We start from the raw sequence: 16,834 nt of genomic DNA, 5'->3' as shown, positions 1-16,834 counted from the left end.
GTGCAACATCTCTAAAGTTAGAAATATCCTGTCTCAGAGTGACGCTGAAAAACTAGTTCATGCATTTATTACTTCCAGGCTGGACGACTGTAATTCATTATTATCAGGAAGTCCAAAAAACTCCCTGAAAAGCCTTCAGCAGTCAGTCAGATTGCCGCCCCTCCCTGAGCCTGGTTCTGGTGAACATGTGTTTCTGTTAAAAACGAGTGTTTCCTCCCCACTGTCACCAGTGTGCCTGCTCGTGGTCTGATTGTGTTTCCTCTGTAGGGTCTTTACGTACAATATTAACTGCCTGAGGTGACCGTTGTTGTGATTTGGTGCTAAGAAAAACTGAACTGAATCTGTGAAACCACTGCAGATCACTATAACACTAAACATTTCAGCCCTTTGGGGGGAGTTGTGCTTTTGTTGTGAAAATCTGTTCCTGCTCTTTTCCTCTGCAGGCATTACAACATGGTTTCCTGGATTTTGAAAGGTTCAGTGCAGAAGAATATGAACATTATGAGGTAACAGACTGCAGAGACTGTGCTACAGGTCGATATCAATGCAAACAGGACCAGGATACAGGAAGAAATAACTAACGTACGCTTGTTATTCATCCAGTTTATTTGCAGTGCTGTTAGTAACACAGTCAGGGCCAACCAAGAGCTCGTACGATGTCCAGGCCTGCCTTGGTGCACGCTGTACTTCCTCAGTTTCTCAGTTAGATTGATCCATAGCTCACCCGTCCAAGTGATAGACAGTCAGTGAAGTAAAGGTCAACAAAACTGATTTCCAATGAAAGGTAAAAGCCCGTACGTGTTCATTACTGCAGTGGTGGTATAATTAAGGTGTTCTGGATCCATGTTTTAACTGATATGTGGCTAACCTCTATCACAGTCTTTCCTTTCTTTTTGTGCTTTTAGCGAGTTGAAAATGGAGATATGAACTGGATCGTTCCGGGCAAAGTTCTGGCGTTCAGTAGCCCTCATTCTCGTGGTGAGTCAGAATCTCTAAGCTAAAAGCTAAAAGCATGCCTCCAAACCAACACCAGTGCTCACGTTGCTGGGCTGACAGAAGGCCTGTGCAGCCCCTCAGTGCCTGCACGTCCTGAAGCAGCTGAGAAGAGCTAACCTTACTGTTGGGGGAAAACTCTGTAAAAAACCCAGGAGAAATAAAGACACAATGAGACAAAGTTACTTTCTTTATCAAACGTGTACACGGGTGAGCTGCTAAGAACAACTCACACCATGCACAGTGGCTTGGTAATTTTTATAGGAAAGACAGTGAGAACAGGATAAGAAAATACAAAACAAATAAAATAAACAACTCCATATGTGGCGCTAGTCTCGTCAGCAGAGAGCTGGGAGAAGGCTGTGAGAGATAAAACAATCTAAAACAATATGTCCCAGAAACAAGATGTCTTTGCTGGGAAAGTCTAAAAAGATCATTCTAAACTAATCTAACCATAGGCAAAGGGCAGACAAAAGGCATCTTTGTACATTTAAAAGAAGGTAAAGAAACATAGAATCATTTTTCCTGTAACATTCCCTCCTGTTTTAACTTATTTTAAATGTATACAACAATTGTCTATGAAGGTTATTTATCAAGTATCTTAGGCAATTTTTTTTAATTTCCAAAATTTTCAAAATGTCAGCATAGCAGAAATGGCAGTCATTTGGTCTAAAGAATAAAACAAAAGAAAATAATAAAAAGAAAAACATAGTAAATGAAAATCATAGTAAATGAAATAACAAGTGGAATAAACAAGAAAAAATAATAAAACTAAAACTACAAAAAATAAAAGGATGAAAACTAAAATGAAAACTTTGTATTTAAAAAAATGGTGAAAACCTAATATGTAAAATGAAAACTTCAAAAAATACAAGGATGAAAACCTTATATTTAAAATGATGCAAACCTTAAATTGAAAACTTTATATGTAAAATAATGAAAACTTCATATTTAAAATGAAAACTTTATGTTTAAAACTGAGAACTTCAAAAAAAAAAAAAAAAAAAAAAAAGATAAATAAAAGGATGAAAACCTGCATAACCTACTAATGTTTTAATCAGTGCGTGATCACTTGACAAGTCATTTTTAATCACCACGTCATTTATTAGCAGTTAGTACAAGTTCTCCTCTAACAGAATTGCAACGGGATGTTGTTCTTCTTGAGGCACGGCAACATAAGCAGTCATTGTAGTTGTTATCATCTGTGAAATCATTACTCTTAGGCATGGCAACACACACAACACTAATATGAGCAGTGCTATCATGATGAGACCTAGAAGAAAAAATGGCTTTGCTACAGCAGCCAGCCATGAACCGCTGAACAGCCAGTCCAGCCAGCTTTGTGCTGTAGCTGCTCCAGGTGTGTGGTCAGTGACATATTTTTGCAGAGCGGTCCAATTCTGCAAAGCTTCATAAATGTCTCCTCCAGTTTCGTATCCATCAGGGATAAAAGTGCAACATGTTTCCCCGATCAGCTTGCAAACTCCTCCTTGTGATGCTGTTAGCAGGTCTAGTGTCAGTCTGTTCTGCAGCACCATCGTTCTGATGGCCTGCTGTTCTCCTGCTAAGGCAGTTCCCAGGGTCTTAGTCAAGTTGATGTGTCGTAGCAGAGCATATCGGTTGATTTCCACATGATCCCGCACCTCGGCAACTCCAATGCCGGGGATCAAGCTCTGTAAGAATTTCACTCCACCTCCCCAGATGCGAAACTCTCCCGGCACTCCAGTGTCCACAGTAATGCCGAAAGAATTGGGGGAGGCGATGTCCACTTCACGTCTCTGCCGGCTGCTTGGATGATGTGCAACACGTTGCATGAAGAAAACGTGATCTGATAATTCCACCAGGGCGCACAGACCTCCCCAACCTTCAGGGAGTGACAGATAAGCCTTGTTGCCACATAGGAAGTACCAGTCAGCCAAAACTCTGGTTCCTCTGCTGCTGGGTGCCGTCCGTGCACATCCTGTCTGGTACTGAGTCTTTGTTTGTAGTGGCATTCGGTAGCTGTAGTCGGAGCGACAGTTTAGGCCCATCAGCGTCGTGTTACTGGCACAGGTGGCGTTGATTGAACAGGCCATACACTTCCTCTCGTTCCTTGGTGGGCAGAAAGTGTATATGTATTTACATAAGTGAGTAGGCAGCTCCCCCACTGCCCGCGATCCATTGTTCATCACACATACTGGCAGTTGTGATGCGTTCAGTTTGTTCAGTAGAATTACATCAGGCAGTGGGTCTGAGACTTGGGGCCAGGTCAGTAGGTAGGTCTGTCCAGAACAGTTCACATTTGTGAGTGATGATGATCTCCAGGTTGCTTTTGCTGGGATGCTGTAGTTGGCTTTGGACCAAAGAGTACCGTAGCCTGGATGTGTTGCCAGGCCCAACAGGCACCAACTGCGATCTTCAGGTATGCTGTACGGCCACAGGCCAGACGTCTGCGAGGATAGGGGCATATGGGTACATGCATAGCAGTCAGTTTTGTTATTCCAGTAAGCTGTAGTGTTCATAAACTGCCACCAGAAGTTAGTGGCGTAGCCATGGGGAAACTTGGTGTACTTTCCTTTGTCATACAGTGTCTGCCTTTTCTCCACATAGCGTGACTTGTTGTCCCTCACGGAAGCAAAGGTGAGGAGCCCGGCCATGGTCAGGGCCGCTGCAGTTGATAAGAGCCACCACCTCATGATGACGGGACACACCCTCCTGTCGCGAGTAGACCCCCCGGCCAGGAAAGCTGACCCCTCCACCGGGCGAGATCACAACAAGCGGGCAAGCCTGCCGTCAGCTGTGTTTAGATGGCTTCACTGACTCGCCTGCAGTGACTCTGATGGACCCAGGATGGTCGTTCCGCAATTTTGCAAGCGGTCGGTGTAGTGAGGAGGACTTGGTATGGCCCCTCCCACCTGGGTGTGCTCCAGTTTTTCCTTTGGAGCACCTTGATCAGAACCCAGTCACCGGGCTTTAGTCTGCAAGACACTGGAGAAACATCATCAGGTTGTTGATTATGTACAATGATCTCTTTGTTTTCTAACAGCTTAGACATCCATTCTGCTAATGTGTTTTCTCTGATTGCTTTGTCTGTTGGTTGACTGGTAATAGGCAGTGGAAACGGCCTGCCATGAATGATTTCAAATGGAGTTAGTTTATGGGAGCCTTGTGTTGAGCGCATCCACATTTTCACTAAACCCAAACATTCAGGCCACGGCCTTCCTGTTTCTGCCATGCATTTCCTGAGCCTTTGTTTTATAGTGCCGTTAGTTCTCTCTACAAGGCCTGCGCTCTGAGGGTGATAAGCACAGTGGTGTTTTATGCTGAAACCGAGTGCTTCAGAGACCTTAGTGATGACATGCCATATGTGGGTATGAAGTGATTGCACAGGCACTTTGCTACTGAAATTGCATCTGCCTTTTTCACTGGATAGATTTCCGGCCACTTTGAGAACACGTCTATAACCACTAGGGCGTATTTTGACCCTTGACATTCGCTTAGTTCAATAAAATCCATATGAATTGTGTGAAAAGGATGAGGCGGAGTTGGAAAACGGCCTCTTCTTGGTCGCAGGTTACCCTGAGCATTATATTTTTGACACGTCATGCATGTTCTGACAAATTGTTTTGCTGAGGTTTCAAAATTTACAGTGTAGAATTTACAGTGTAGAAATGAGAGTTGACAATACTGGTCAGTCCCCCCGTTGACAAATGCGTACAGCCATGAGTCACTAATGCCGCCATTTTGTGGAGGAATTTTGGCAACACTGGCTTGCCATAACACATCATTAAGTCGTTTGTCAGAACTGCACCGTGTTTTAGCCATTTTGCCTGCTCTGCTGTGCTTGCTGCTTTTTGTTCATTTTTCAACACATCCAGTGGAATCTGATGTGTGTTTACTGCCATCAATGTGATGTTTGCCTGTTGTGCCGCCTATTTTGCTGCTCTGTCAGCAAAATTGTTGCCTGTAGTAATGAAAGAGTCAGTAGGCGTTGTAAGAGGTTGGCATGCTGGTTTGCCAGTTGGTGTAATCATTCCTCTGGTTTTCCAGATTTTTTGCAAAATGATGCACAGCAGAGAAAACATACTGGCTGTCTATATAAATGGTTATTTGTTTATCTTTGTGTATTTCACATGCGCAACAATCTCGTGTGAAGTGACCTTCCTCTCCACGGTTCTAGCAGGCGTTGTCTCTATGTTATCTGCTGTTTCTGCGTGGCTGTCTGCGGCCTTGGTGTTTGTGACTTTGCTCGCCTCTCTGTTCCTGATAGCCACCTGCGAATTAGTGTTTTAGTCTGTTGTCAACAGTCAGCCTTATTTTTAAGTTACAGAATGCTTCTCCCTTTTTTTTTTTTTTTTTTTTTTTTTTTTTTGTTTGGGAGAATAGATGCAACTCTACATCTTCACTTAAGGCAGTTTTAGATAATTTCTAGTTCTTCAAACAATGCATGGATCTCACACATTTCAAACTTTCAAGTTAGGGTTGTTTCCCATTTATACAAATATATATATTTAACTTTGCATTGCTCACAGCTCATAGCTCACAGCTCTAAACCTAGGCATTTTTCAATCATATGCCTAATCACTATGTGTCACTGTGATTCTCAAGTATTGTCACAAGTTCGTTTAAATTCGTTTCCAAAACCAACAAAATAATCAAACAAAAACAAAAAACATAAACGTGTCAGGACACAAAAGAAAAAGAAAAATGCTGCCACCCGAACAAGGCAGAAGTCTGCATATGTTGGCTTGTAATAGCATGCAGCTTGTAACATGGTAGACTAATGTGCCTGTGTTAATTCAGCTTTATATTATTGTGTGAAGTTGCACTGGGTTGGGAGTGGTTTTGTGGTTGTCACATTTTTGGTGAGCCAATGGCTGGAATGGGGTTGGACTAATTAGAGGCAGGTGTACTTGATTGCACTGATACACCGGTCTTCTTATAGCCCACACTACAAACACTGCTGTTTTGTTTTGTCTCTCTGTGCAGTCCAGGGCCTATTATATGCCACAGCCTAAAGGCAGCAGGGTTGCAGAGGCTTGAGTGACCACTGACTATATGCTTGCAGGGTGGTGGGTCTCCAAGGACAACTTCTAACCCTGTTAAAGGCAACATGTGGGGTGCAACTTGGCCGTGTGGCATAGCTGGCTCTGGCCTTGGGACTGTGTGTTTTTATACAATTCATAAGTGGGACACTGGACTGTTTTATCTTTTATCTCTTGATATATTTTTCGTCAATAAATTATCTTTTAGAATTTTATTGACTGTCATCTTTTTGCCCACGACTGAGACGGTTGGTCAGACCTAGAGTCTTTCTTTGGGTGTGTTACAGCAGCTTCTGCTCTAAAAGAAACAAATAAATAAAAAGAAAAGAAAATGTGGAACATGCTCATCAGCTTAGCAGTGTCTACATATTTAATTCAGCTTCTCAATCCTGTAGTTTTAGCTGTTGTCTACAGGGTTTTGCTTATTGGTTGTTATTATAGGTGTGCTCTATATCTCAGCAATGTGTCATTCTAGGATGATAGGTTTCAAGCTGGTCAAGTGCCTCTATGCACTTCATTAGTTTAGTTATTCTCTGTATTGTCTTCATCTCACATGTCATTACACTGAGTTTCAGCAAACCTTAAGCTTGATGCAGACTACTGCTTAACAATTATCCACCTCACATCATAACCGATTAAGGTGCCTCTTCATATTAATATTATGTCATTGTTAATATTATCCTCTTTGTCTTATATGACAGCAATAGCATATTATAATATTTTATCAGTGTGTACCACTATACTACTCCTGAGCCAATTTGTTAGTTAGGATCATCTTATTCAGCAAACAGATAATTGTGAATTCATCCAATCTGCGGTCACATTTGTTCTCTCTGTTGCATGGCGGACCAGGCAGTTCTATTATATTATTTATATTTTATTTTGTATCCATCAAGGGCTTCAGATGACCTGCAGAATCATCCTTTTCCCAGGGTGGAGACAGTTACCTTTTCACACACTGTCATTGGCTGAACAGTGACACAGCCTTAATATACCTTATTTATTTTATTAAAATATTTTCGTGTGAATTATTTGCTTTATATTCATTTTATACATGCTGGGCATGGTCATCATGCCAACTGTGTTTCATTGATAATATCACTTTACAGGTTGTTATCCTTGCTATTATTAATTTCAAATACTCTAAAGATCATTTCTACTGTAATTTTCCCTTTGTTCATCTTTATTTCATACTTTTTATATTTATATCTACTCAGTGGGGTCTGTTTTCAACCCTTTTAAACTACTTCAAACTGCTTTGATCTCTAGTTTTCACCTAATAAGGGATTATTATGTTCTTCCTGATATGGGTGGTGCTGCAGATGCGGCTGCAGGAGTGAGTGATGGTTTACTAAAAGGATTGTGGGCACTGCACAGTGTCTTGTCTTCTGGTTTTACTAAACTGGCAGTTGAGTTCTGTTCTTCTGACTGTTTATATTTTGTTTTCTTAAATCTCTCTCTGTTTTTGTCCGGCGTCTGGACTTTTCTTTTCTCACCACTGCTCGTCAGCAGGAATGAGTTTTAATTTCACTTGCTTGATTACCCATCTTATTTATGTATTTACTTATTTTTGTTTAAGTAATATATACACAATACAGCTGCTATCACCTTCGCTGGTATTAGAGACGAGAGTGGTTGCTCACACGCCCTTCTACTTTCGGACTATTTCCAAAAGCGGTGTGAACTTTACGAGACGGAACTCGACCGTTCTCTCAACTCACCAGCACGTCAGTGAATAGCAGTAAAAGAAAAACACAGTAGGAGCAGCTCAGTCTCTTATTGGACCGTGAAAATTCAGCTTGCTCCATTAATTACAACAATACACACACATACATTCACACTTATTCGCGCGATCGGAACCCTTATCATAAGGGGAGCTGCCAGTCTTTCTGTAGACAAGCTACTTATTCCCTTGACCCAGCTGGGGGAGCTACCCAGAGCTCCAAACCTAACCCACAAGAGTGGGGAGCTTCCAGTCGACGAGCTCCAAGCTACCAGCCGACGAGCTACTTTAAACCCACAGAAGTGGGGAGCTTCCAGTCGCGACGAGCTACTTTCGCTATTTTAAATTCCCTGAATTTAAAATACGATTTTACGCAAGATTGTGTCAGTGTGTCTGTATCTACCTGGTCAGTGTCGCCGGGTCTGGTCCACCTCGATCGGGCCCCACCACCGTGGGTCGCTTTCTAAGAACGTTGGCCAAGACTCGAATTTAACGCCCTTGGTCTTTGACCACACACCTAGTGTGTGGGCTGTCGACAGACGAGCAACGTGGACTGGTCACGGAGATGGGACACGATGGAGGCGCTCCGGCTCCGAAGGACCAAGAAATGTTGGGGGAAAACTCTGTAAAAGACCCAGGAGAAATAAAGACACAATGAGACAAAGTTACTTTCTTTATCAAACGTGTACACGGGTGAGCTGCTAAGAACAACTCACACCATGCACAGTGGCTTGGTAATTTTTATAGGAAAGACAGTGAGAACAGGATAAGAAAATACAAAACAAATAAAATAAACAACTCCATATGTGGCGCTAGTCTCGTCAGCAGAGAGCTGGGAGAAGGCTGTGAGAGATAAAACAATCTAAAACAATATGTCCCAAAACAGTATGTCTTTGCTGAGAAAGTCTAAAAAGATAATTCTAAACTAATCTAACCATAGACAAAAGGGCATGCTTGCACATTTAAAAGAAGGTAAAGAAACATAGAAACATTTTTCCTGTAACACTTACCCTGCTGTCTTCTGACGGCGTGCATTGTTTCCTGCTTAGTGCTGTCGTGTTGTTACGGCTGGATTAGACGAGCCTGAACCCTGCAGTGGCTCGGGGTTTCCCATGATGCACTCATGCTTCTCCATCCCTCAGCTCTTTTTACTTTCTGTGTATTTACACCACTTTGCACGTAGTTATTATTCCCCTCTGGCTCTCGTCCATCTCTTGTCCTGTTGTCCTCCCCCCACCCCGACCACATGAGCCAGATTGCTCCCCCTCCCTCAGCCTGGTTCTTGTTAAAAGGGAGTTTTTCTTTCCCGCTGTCAGCAGGTGCTTGGGGCCGTCCGATCGTTGGGTTTTCTCTGTATTTAACGTCTTTACCTTACAACATAAATCAGCTGACACTACGTCATTGAATCTTATTTTACGTTCGCATTAAAAACAGACGCTCGCTGATTGAAACGTATGACGTAACTCAGCTGTTGTTGACTCTGTCTCCAGGTTATCCCCTCCACACACCCGAGGCATACTTCTCATACTTTTGCCAAAATGACATAACGACCGTGGTTCGTCTGAACAGGACGTTGTATGATGGCAGGCGGTTTGAGGATGCAGGATTTGAGCACCACGACCTCTTCTTCCTTGATGGGACCACGCCCTCTGACCTCATCGTCAGACGCTTTCTGCATGTGTGTGAAAGTACAGACGGGGCAGTGGCGGTGCACTGTAAAGGTAGGACTGCAAGTCTTTATGTTTAATTGATGTCATTTATTTCTTTTATCTTAACTTTGTCTCTTTAAACACTCCATCCATTTACAGCTGGATTAGGCCGCACGGGCACTCTGATTGGCTGCTACCTGATGAAGCACTTCCGGTTTACTGCAGCCGAGGCGATTGCTTGGATCAGAGTCTGCAGACCTGGATCTATCATCGGTCCACAGCAAAACTTCTTAGAAGAGTGAGTTTGTGCCTCAGCTGTGACCGCTCAAACCAAACGGCCCACTTTCCGTGACTCCAAAGGTCTCGGTCGGAGACAATCATTAAGCTGTAGTCCGTTCATGAAAGTACAGGAGTAATGCTGTGCACACAGACACGTCTGCAACACTTCATTAGGATAATGTCACAAAACACAAGCAGACGGCAGCTTCACCTCCAAGGTGCACGGAGAAGACAAAGATCTGACGAGGTGAAGACTCCAGTCACAGAGTATCAGGGAACCATAACGTGTTAGTGGCCTTCATCAGGGTCATTGCGTTTGTGAAGGTGTGATTGGTCCACTTGGATCTTTTTCTGTTTCCAGTCTTTTTTATTTAAACACAAGCTGTTTGACATTTTGCAATGACCCAAAAGGCGTTGGCCACTGAGTACAGCTGTTCTCTAATACTTCGAGTGTCGCTGGAGTCTTCACACAAAGCACAAGTAGATCAGGAAGGGTTTGAGGGGTCACCTTGGCCTTCAACGTCGGCAGATCTCAGTCTCATCGAGCATCTGTGAGATGTGCTGGACAAACAAGGCCCGTCTGTCCTTAGGCTGTGGCATCTATTGCTGTTAGCACACAGGATGTTTCTCCATGCTGAGGTCATGGTTGGAGCATGCTGGAAATGTTAGAAGAGAAGCAAAAGGTGGAGGTCAGGGTGGGGCATTCCCCAGGGTGCCCATGTGCAGCTGGTGGTGACTGCAGCAGTGGGAAACTGGTGGATGATGAATCGAATCGAATTTAAAAAAGCCTGAAACTGTGATACTGCTGCAGACTGCAGTCACAGTGTGCAGCTGGTTTCTCTCCTCAGCTCTGGACGCACACTTCCTCCTTACGCCACAGTAGCGCTCTGTTGCTAATGGCTACTAGCTTTGTGTGTCTACTTACACGCTAAACCAGGATGTTGAATGTTGTACCTGCTAAACGTGATATCACAGTCAGTTTGTGGCGTGTGTTTGATGTTTGTGTGCAGGAAGCAGCACAGTTTGTGGGTTCAGGGTGACGTGCATCGGTCTAAACAGAAGCTGGTCCAACAGAGACTGAGTCGGCAGCAGCAGCTGCAGCAGCAGCTGCAGCAGCAGCTGCAGCAGCAGCTGCAGCAGCAGCTGCAGCAGCAGCTGCACCGCTCTGACTCTGTGCAGGGAGGCAAACAGGAGGCAGTGTCCTCGCTGCTTTCCAGCATGGATGACCTGTCAATCAACACCGTGCTCTGCAAGTCATATAGCTTGGATGAGGTCAGCGGTGTGACTTCATAGCACCTTTTCTTAATGGTTACTGCAGAATTCAAACAGGCTACTGAGTTCCGATCACAATGTTGTGTTTTCATGCTGCTAATTGTGTCTGTGCAGAATAACTGCAAAGAAGTCAGTCTGACACAGGGAGACGAACTGAGAGCACTGAAGGGAAAACGCCCACCGAGATCAGCGTCATCCTGCTCAAGGTACCAACATCTGTAATGTAATTAATGATAGATGGTTATTGTGGTCAGTGCAAGAGACACGTAGAGAATTAGCTCAAACGCTGGAAACAAAGTTTCTATTAACAAGGAGAGATAATAGACACCAATATGTTTTTGTGGATGTCAGAAAGTACGTAAGTGACTGTTGTCGAATGCTACAAAGAACGCACGCTTTGTTTGCACGCTGTCTAACAGGCAGACCGGACTGCATGAAATCCTGCTGTGTTCTCATCTGTGCAGCGTGAATGTTGTGTGTAACCTGCTCGAGCTCATGTGTCCTTCTTTGTTCTTCGGTTAAACTGAAACCTAAATGCAACAGGAGAAGTTGTTGTCTTTTGGCGACTTTAGTTATGAGTGAGATTAAGGTTCTGGAGGTTGTCAGAGTATTCCTTCTACTGCCTGACGGTGTCCTCAGCTGGAGCCAGCAGGCCTCCATCTTTACTGTACACCGTGTTGGTGGAGCACCACTTCCCCTCCTGACGCTTTGCCAGAATCGCTCCTCCTACGCCCAAGTTTTTGCTGCAGCCGCGGCCTGAGCTGCGTTTCGATTGGCCTGCCCGCTGCCTCTGCTCTCCATCCTTGGCTGCAGCCAGACACACAATCAGTAGATAATACCTCTGCTCACTACAGTTTTTGTTTGGGTCCCTGAATCCACGGCACAAATATAGCAGATATATAAGAAGCTGCCATAGTTCAAGAAACATCTTATAAAAAGTAAATAGTTACAAATCGGGGATATGAGAGCTGCGGCAAAAAGAAACCAAAGGACGACCACGAACCAAACTCACGACGTGCCTCCGGCTTCTCCTGTAAACTAACATCACCAAACTGCTAACCTGACACAACCAAGAGCTGGGCTTCCACGGAGGTTAAATCAGGTACCTCCCACACGTCGAAGCGTGTTTGTATCTCGTCTCTTGTACAGAGTGTGAGTGCAGATGTTGATTCCTGCAGTGAGCGTAGAAATCAGAAGGATTTTTGGAGAAGTTGTTCGTTGTGCTTGTTTCTGTGAAGGATCAAGTTTTATTTGCTCTTGGATCACACACACACACAAATATGAGGTGTTCTTGTTTTCTGTGTCAGGTTAAACCTGTCCAAGACTTCACACCGCTCCATCCTCCCTCCCCCGAAGCCCTCCAAAGTCCACCTCACCCCTTCTTCTACTAAGACGCTGAGACGAAGTTCCTCTACCACCACTGCTCCGCAGATCAGGAGGTTGGTGTCTGTGCTTTTGTCCTTACTAGAAGCACATTATAATAAAACCAATGTAAAATGTGATGTGCTGATGTCTCCACAGTCCCTTCAGCCTCACGTTGTTCAGCACCAGGCCAGCACTGATTCACTGACTTCACACTTGGGACGTTCTGGTCATGAATCAGCCCAGCTGATGATGGACTCGCTGGAGACTGCATCAGCTCTCTTGCACGTTTAACCCTAGAACACTATCGCTATAAATAGTAACACAATCGCTAATGCCGGGTGATTTTTACCCGATATAATATAACCAATAAAAAGTAATCAAATATATCAAAATATGACAACACATGACAAATTAGAGTGGTCTTCTTTTACTTTCAACTGTGCCATGTCTAACAAAATGAAAGAAAAACCCTCCTAAAACAAAAGAATGACTCTGGAAAGCTGGTCTTTGGTCCACCCATTCCTGGGACATTTGAGACTTCCCTGGTGAAGGCACAGGCTCCTCGACACGCAAACAGCTGCAGGAGAGAGAAATCATGTAAATGTATTTGCTCGGGTGTAAATCACCCAGCGATAGCGTTCTCGGGTTAATAGGCTGTAAATGCTTTTTTAGCCCCAATAACTACTTTTCGTTTCGACAGAGCCAACAGTTTGTCACCACTTTAACTGGTCACGTGGCCCATTCTGTGATAACAGGGCCGACACCATAAATCATCACGTCTCTTGGGTATAGCAGGCAGGTAACTGTGAAAAACTGCGGCTGCATATTGCAGATATAACATCTGCTGGATGCTGAATGCCCCGCTGTCACAATCATTTTGCTGGAAGCAAAGGACACGTGCAGGTGGAAACACCAAACAACGCTTACAGGGGAGGTCGTGGCCCGAGGACTGAGTCAGACCATCGCCAAGAGCAGTCTGGGTGCTTCTGATAAACGGCTGCTGCCATTTGTCCATCCGAAGTTCAGAACCACAGGATGTAGACGGCCTGAAGCAACGTCTTGGTTGCGGAAACACAGACCTTTAGAAGTCGTACCAAAATCCACGCCTTAAACTTTGGCAGATCACATGATGGACCTAGCTTATTTGGCACGTTGTTGTAATGTTGTCTCCTCGTTTTCAGTACTTTAGTAACCAGGTTGGGTCAGAGAACCATAGCAAACCACATCTTTTGTAAGAGATTGGTGCAGATTGTTCAAGAATTAACAACTGGACGCAAAATTGTCTTGCAAGACCAAGAGTGACACACTGCTTCTGCTACAGATGTTATTTATATTCTCCCAGATTTCATCGATAAAGTATGACAAACTTATATTTGTTGGTCTGTTAATGTTCTAATGATGCAGAGCGAGGGACACAAAGCCACGACGTGCTTATAATGCACTGTGAAAGCCTCTGAGCACACATGCTGGCAATGAAAGAGGAAATCAGTAAAATGAAGACAGAGATTCTGATGTTTCACGTCAGACTGAACACGGCACGCACACTTTATTTCACAGGTCATTCACATTCATGCACTGGATTTGTCAACAGGACTTTATCATACATAAAGCAAACTCACTATGTTCAGCTTTGCACTATTTCTTTCTTGCAGTAAAATTCTTAACATGCAAATGATGTTCAGCTTTGAGCGTGTTGTTGCTGTCATGCTTTCCTGTATCTGACTGTGTGACAGCAGCTCAGATGTGCTGTCTGATTGGTAGTTTACTCCAAAGGAGGGAAACCAGCTAATGCTAGTGTGAAGTGCTAAAATCAACAATAAAGTCCAAGTAATGACGAGATAATGACTCATGCTTCTCTTTGTTATCATCACACTGTCATTGTGTCATAACCTTCACTGAAAGTCACCTGACACTGCTGTGGGACGCTGTGGGACGCTGTGGGATGCCGTGGGATGCTGTGGGATGCTGTGGGACGCTGTGGGACGCTGTGGGACGCTGTGGGATGCTGTGGGATGCCGTGGGATGCCGTGGGATGCTGTGGGACGCCGTGGGATGCTGTGGGACGCTGTGGGACGCTGTGGGATGCTGTGGGATGCCGTGGGACGCCGTGGGATGCTGTGGGATGCTGTGGGACGCTGTGGGATGCTGTGGGACGCTGTGGGACGCTGTGGGATGCTGTGGGACGCTGTGGGACGCTGTGGGACGCTGTGGGATGCTGTGGGACGCTGTGGGATGCTGTGGGACGCTGTGGGACGCTGTGGGAAGCTGTGGGACGCTGTGGGATACTGTGGGACGCTGTGTGATGCTGTGGGACGCTGTGGGATGCTGTGGGACGCTGTGGGATGCTGTGGGACGCTGTGGGATGCTGTGGGATGCTGTGGGATGCCGTGGGATGCCGTGGGATGCCGTGGGATGCTGAGACTGTGGATTCCATGTGCTTGGTATCATTTGGGGAATTTAATGACCAAAACATCAGAAATAACTGAGGCGACTCTATAAGGGAATCCCCTCTGTTGACACTGTACTGAGTCAAAAGTATAAGGAACTGAGCTACATGGATTACCTGCACATACACTGACCTACGTATATGAAACAGTACTGTACCATATATGTATAACAGGGCCTCTTAAACTAAAATCCTGGCTGTATCCTTACTGTAGTTAAGTTAAATACGTCCTCTATAGTCTCCAAATCATTGTCTGGTTGGGACACTTATATTTGTTGGTCTGTTAATGTTCTAATGATGCAGAGCAGGGGACACACACATATATATATATATACATATATACATATATATATATATATACACACACACATATATATATATATATATATATATATATATATATACACACATATATATATTTATATATATGTGTGTATATATATGAGTATATATGAGTATGCATTTGAAGTACACTTCAAATTGGGACAGCCGTCGTCGCGTGGCGGTGACGTAATCGCACTTAAAATGTGTACTTCAAGCGTGCAGACCCTGAATTGGGACACAGCCTCAGTGTTTCAGTCATAAAAACACTTCCTGTCTCCGCGGGGGCCCATCACGTATAGGTGTAACGGAGAAACAGCCAATCAAATCGCAGCTTTTCAGGCATTGGAAAAAAAAAGATTGTTTTTTACACTGAACTGTCTGAGCGCGGGTTCGAGTCCTGGTTGGGACAAAGGTTGTGTTACATTATCAAAAGTTAAACACCATTTTCAATCTACTTATTGTGGATAACATTTATTTTTTAATTTTTAGTTCATTATCATTTTATTTATATTATATAGTGTTATGGCCTGTGGAGCAATTTTTCTGCACCTATACTGTCACAAAGTGCATAACTCAGACTAAACTGTATCATCACAGTCTTGAGATGATACATAGCAGACATATAGTCTACAATTATGGAGACATCCAACTTTTAATACAAAGACTAAAGCTAAAACTATAATACAGATACATTCTGATGACATAGAACATGAAGCTTATACATAATTTCAATAAGGCATGTCTGTGATAAATCATCTGTCTGCTTCCTGGTGGCTGTTAGTTTATGTCTATTCATTTTCCAGCACAAACTCAGTACTGACATCGTTGCTTTATTCCAGTCATGCTCTTGCCAGCCTCCACTCTGCATGCTTTAAATCGGTTGCTCTTCTGCATTTCAGATCTGCAGCCATGCAGCCCGCCTCCTCTCCTTTCTCCTCCTCACCGTGGTCACTCAGAGCCCTGTCCCAGCCTCCATCTTCATCTTCATTACTATCAGCATGTTGACTCTGGGGTGGTGGTTGTGCAACATCCTGTCACTGCTGGGATTCTTTCTGCTATGATGGCTCATAACTGCCAAACAGTTACATTTATTTCTGTATCTCAATAAATCATGTTGAGTTTTTCCACGTGATCTCTCCTTATTGAATTACTTTTGTAGATAAGCTTCAAGCTAGCAAGCAACAATACCTACATCAAATATATTATCACCAGAAGTGAGAAAGTGTCTGCAGCTCCAGCTGTGCTGCATGTATTAAAGATAACGTCAGACATTGTGTGGGGGTCATGTCTGACACAGGCTGTACAGTCACACAGATAAAAGACAGCAGTCATGTTTCTAATAATATAAATGAAAACAGAAAGATTATGAAGATAAAAGCTGTGAGACTGCTCTAGGATGACTTGTTATCATTACATGAAGTGATTTAGAAATAATATGTAAGCTTTCAGGGCAGCGCTCACAACTTATTTAAACTGATTACCTGATGGGGAGCACACACAGATATAGAAACATATAGGTGAACTCTAAGAAGAAAACTGTGTTGATATTTTTGCAGAAAACTATTTATTTACACTTTTATATTTACAATCAGTTTATATTTATAGAAACAAAAGAAACATTCACAACTAGAACAAAACTGTCTTATATACAAAATCAACTGTTTCTCCCTTATTTACTGTTTTCTTCCACCATACAGCCAGCATACAACCATGCTATTAGAGGAACATCACTGGAACGTGGCCAGAACACACAAAAACA

At 43.7% G+C, this 16,834-nt stretch overlaps 3 protein-coding genes across 5 annotated transcripts in view; 2 read left to right on the top strand and 1 right to left on the bottom strand.

Annotated features, from left to right (window-relative positions):
* The window catches only part of LOC146554335 (dual specificity protein phosphatase CDC14AB-like), a 23,129-nt gene extending 6,946 nt beyond the window's left edge, over positions 1–16,183 (top strand). The window contains exons 5-12 of one of the 3 annotated variants that reach the window (XM_085253174.1): positions 444–506; positions 906–978; positions 9,231–9,461; positions 9,549–9,687; positions 10,679–10,940; positions 11,055–11,146; positions 12,248–12,379; positions 15,975–16,139. In XM_085253174.1, the coding sequence (XP_085109300.1) occupies positions 444–506; positions 906–978; positions 9,231–9,461; positions 9,549–9,687; positions 10,679–10,940; positions 11,055–11,146; positions 12,248–12,379; positions 15,975–16,080 (1,098 nt within the window). In that variant the 3' untranslated portion in view covers positions 16,081–16,139. Of the gene's footprint in view, positions 1–443; positions 507–905; positions 979–9,230; positions 9,462–9,548; positions 9,688–10,678; positions 10,941–11,054; positions 11,147–12,247; positions 12,380–12,461; positions 14,148–15,974 lie in introns of those variants that run through there. The other 2 variants (XM_085253172.1, XM_085253173.1) reach the window with 2 other exon arrangements.
* LOC146554333 (protein NLRC3-like) overlaps positions 1–16,834 on the top strand; it is a 105,077-nt gene that overhangs the window by 54,190 nt on the left and 34,053 nt on the right. The window lies entirely within an intron of this gene.
* On the bottom strand, positions 1,833–8,739 carry LOC146554336 (uncharacterized). The gene is made up of 2 exons (XM_085253168.1): positions 8,144–8,739; positions 1,833–3,960 (listed from the first exon to the last, which is right to left on the bottom strand). The coding sequence occupies exon 2, from the start codon at positions 3,666–3,668 to the stop codon at positions 2,106–2,108; it is 1,563 nt and encodes a 520-aa protein (XP_085109294.1). The 5' UTR covers positions 3,669–3,960; positions 8,144–8,739; the 3' UTR covers positions 1,833–2,105.

Source organism: Mchenga conophoros, linkage group LG18 (genome assembly GCF_057382185.1).
Source record: "Mchenga conophoros isolate Kocher_MC1m ecotype Shallow Benthic linkage group LG18, M_conophoros_male_GT1.1, whole genome shotgun sequence".
Taxonomy (NCBI): Eukaryota; Metazoa; Chordata; class Actinopteri; order Cichliformes; family Cichlidae; genus Mchenga; species Mchenga conophoros.
The sequence above is the reverse complement of the archived record's forward strand: the minus strand, read 5'-3'. Positions and strand labels throughout refer to the sequence as shown.

What these genes read in the sequence shown, in the direction of transcription:
- LOC146554336 (XM_085253168.1), bottom strand. Translation starts at nt 3,668, where the DNA reads ATGAGGTGGTGGCTCTTATCAACTGCAGCGGCCCTGACCATGGCCGGG.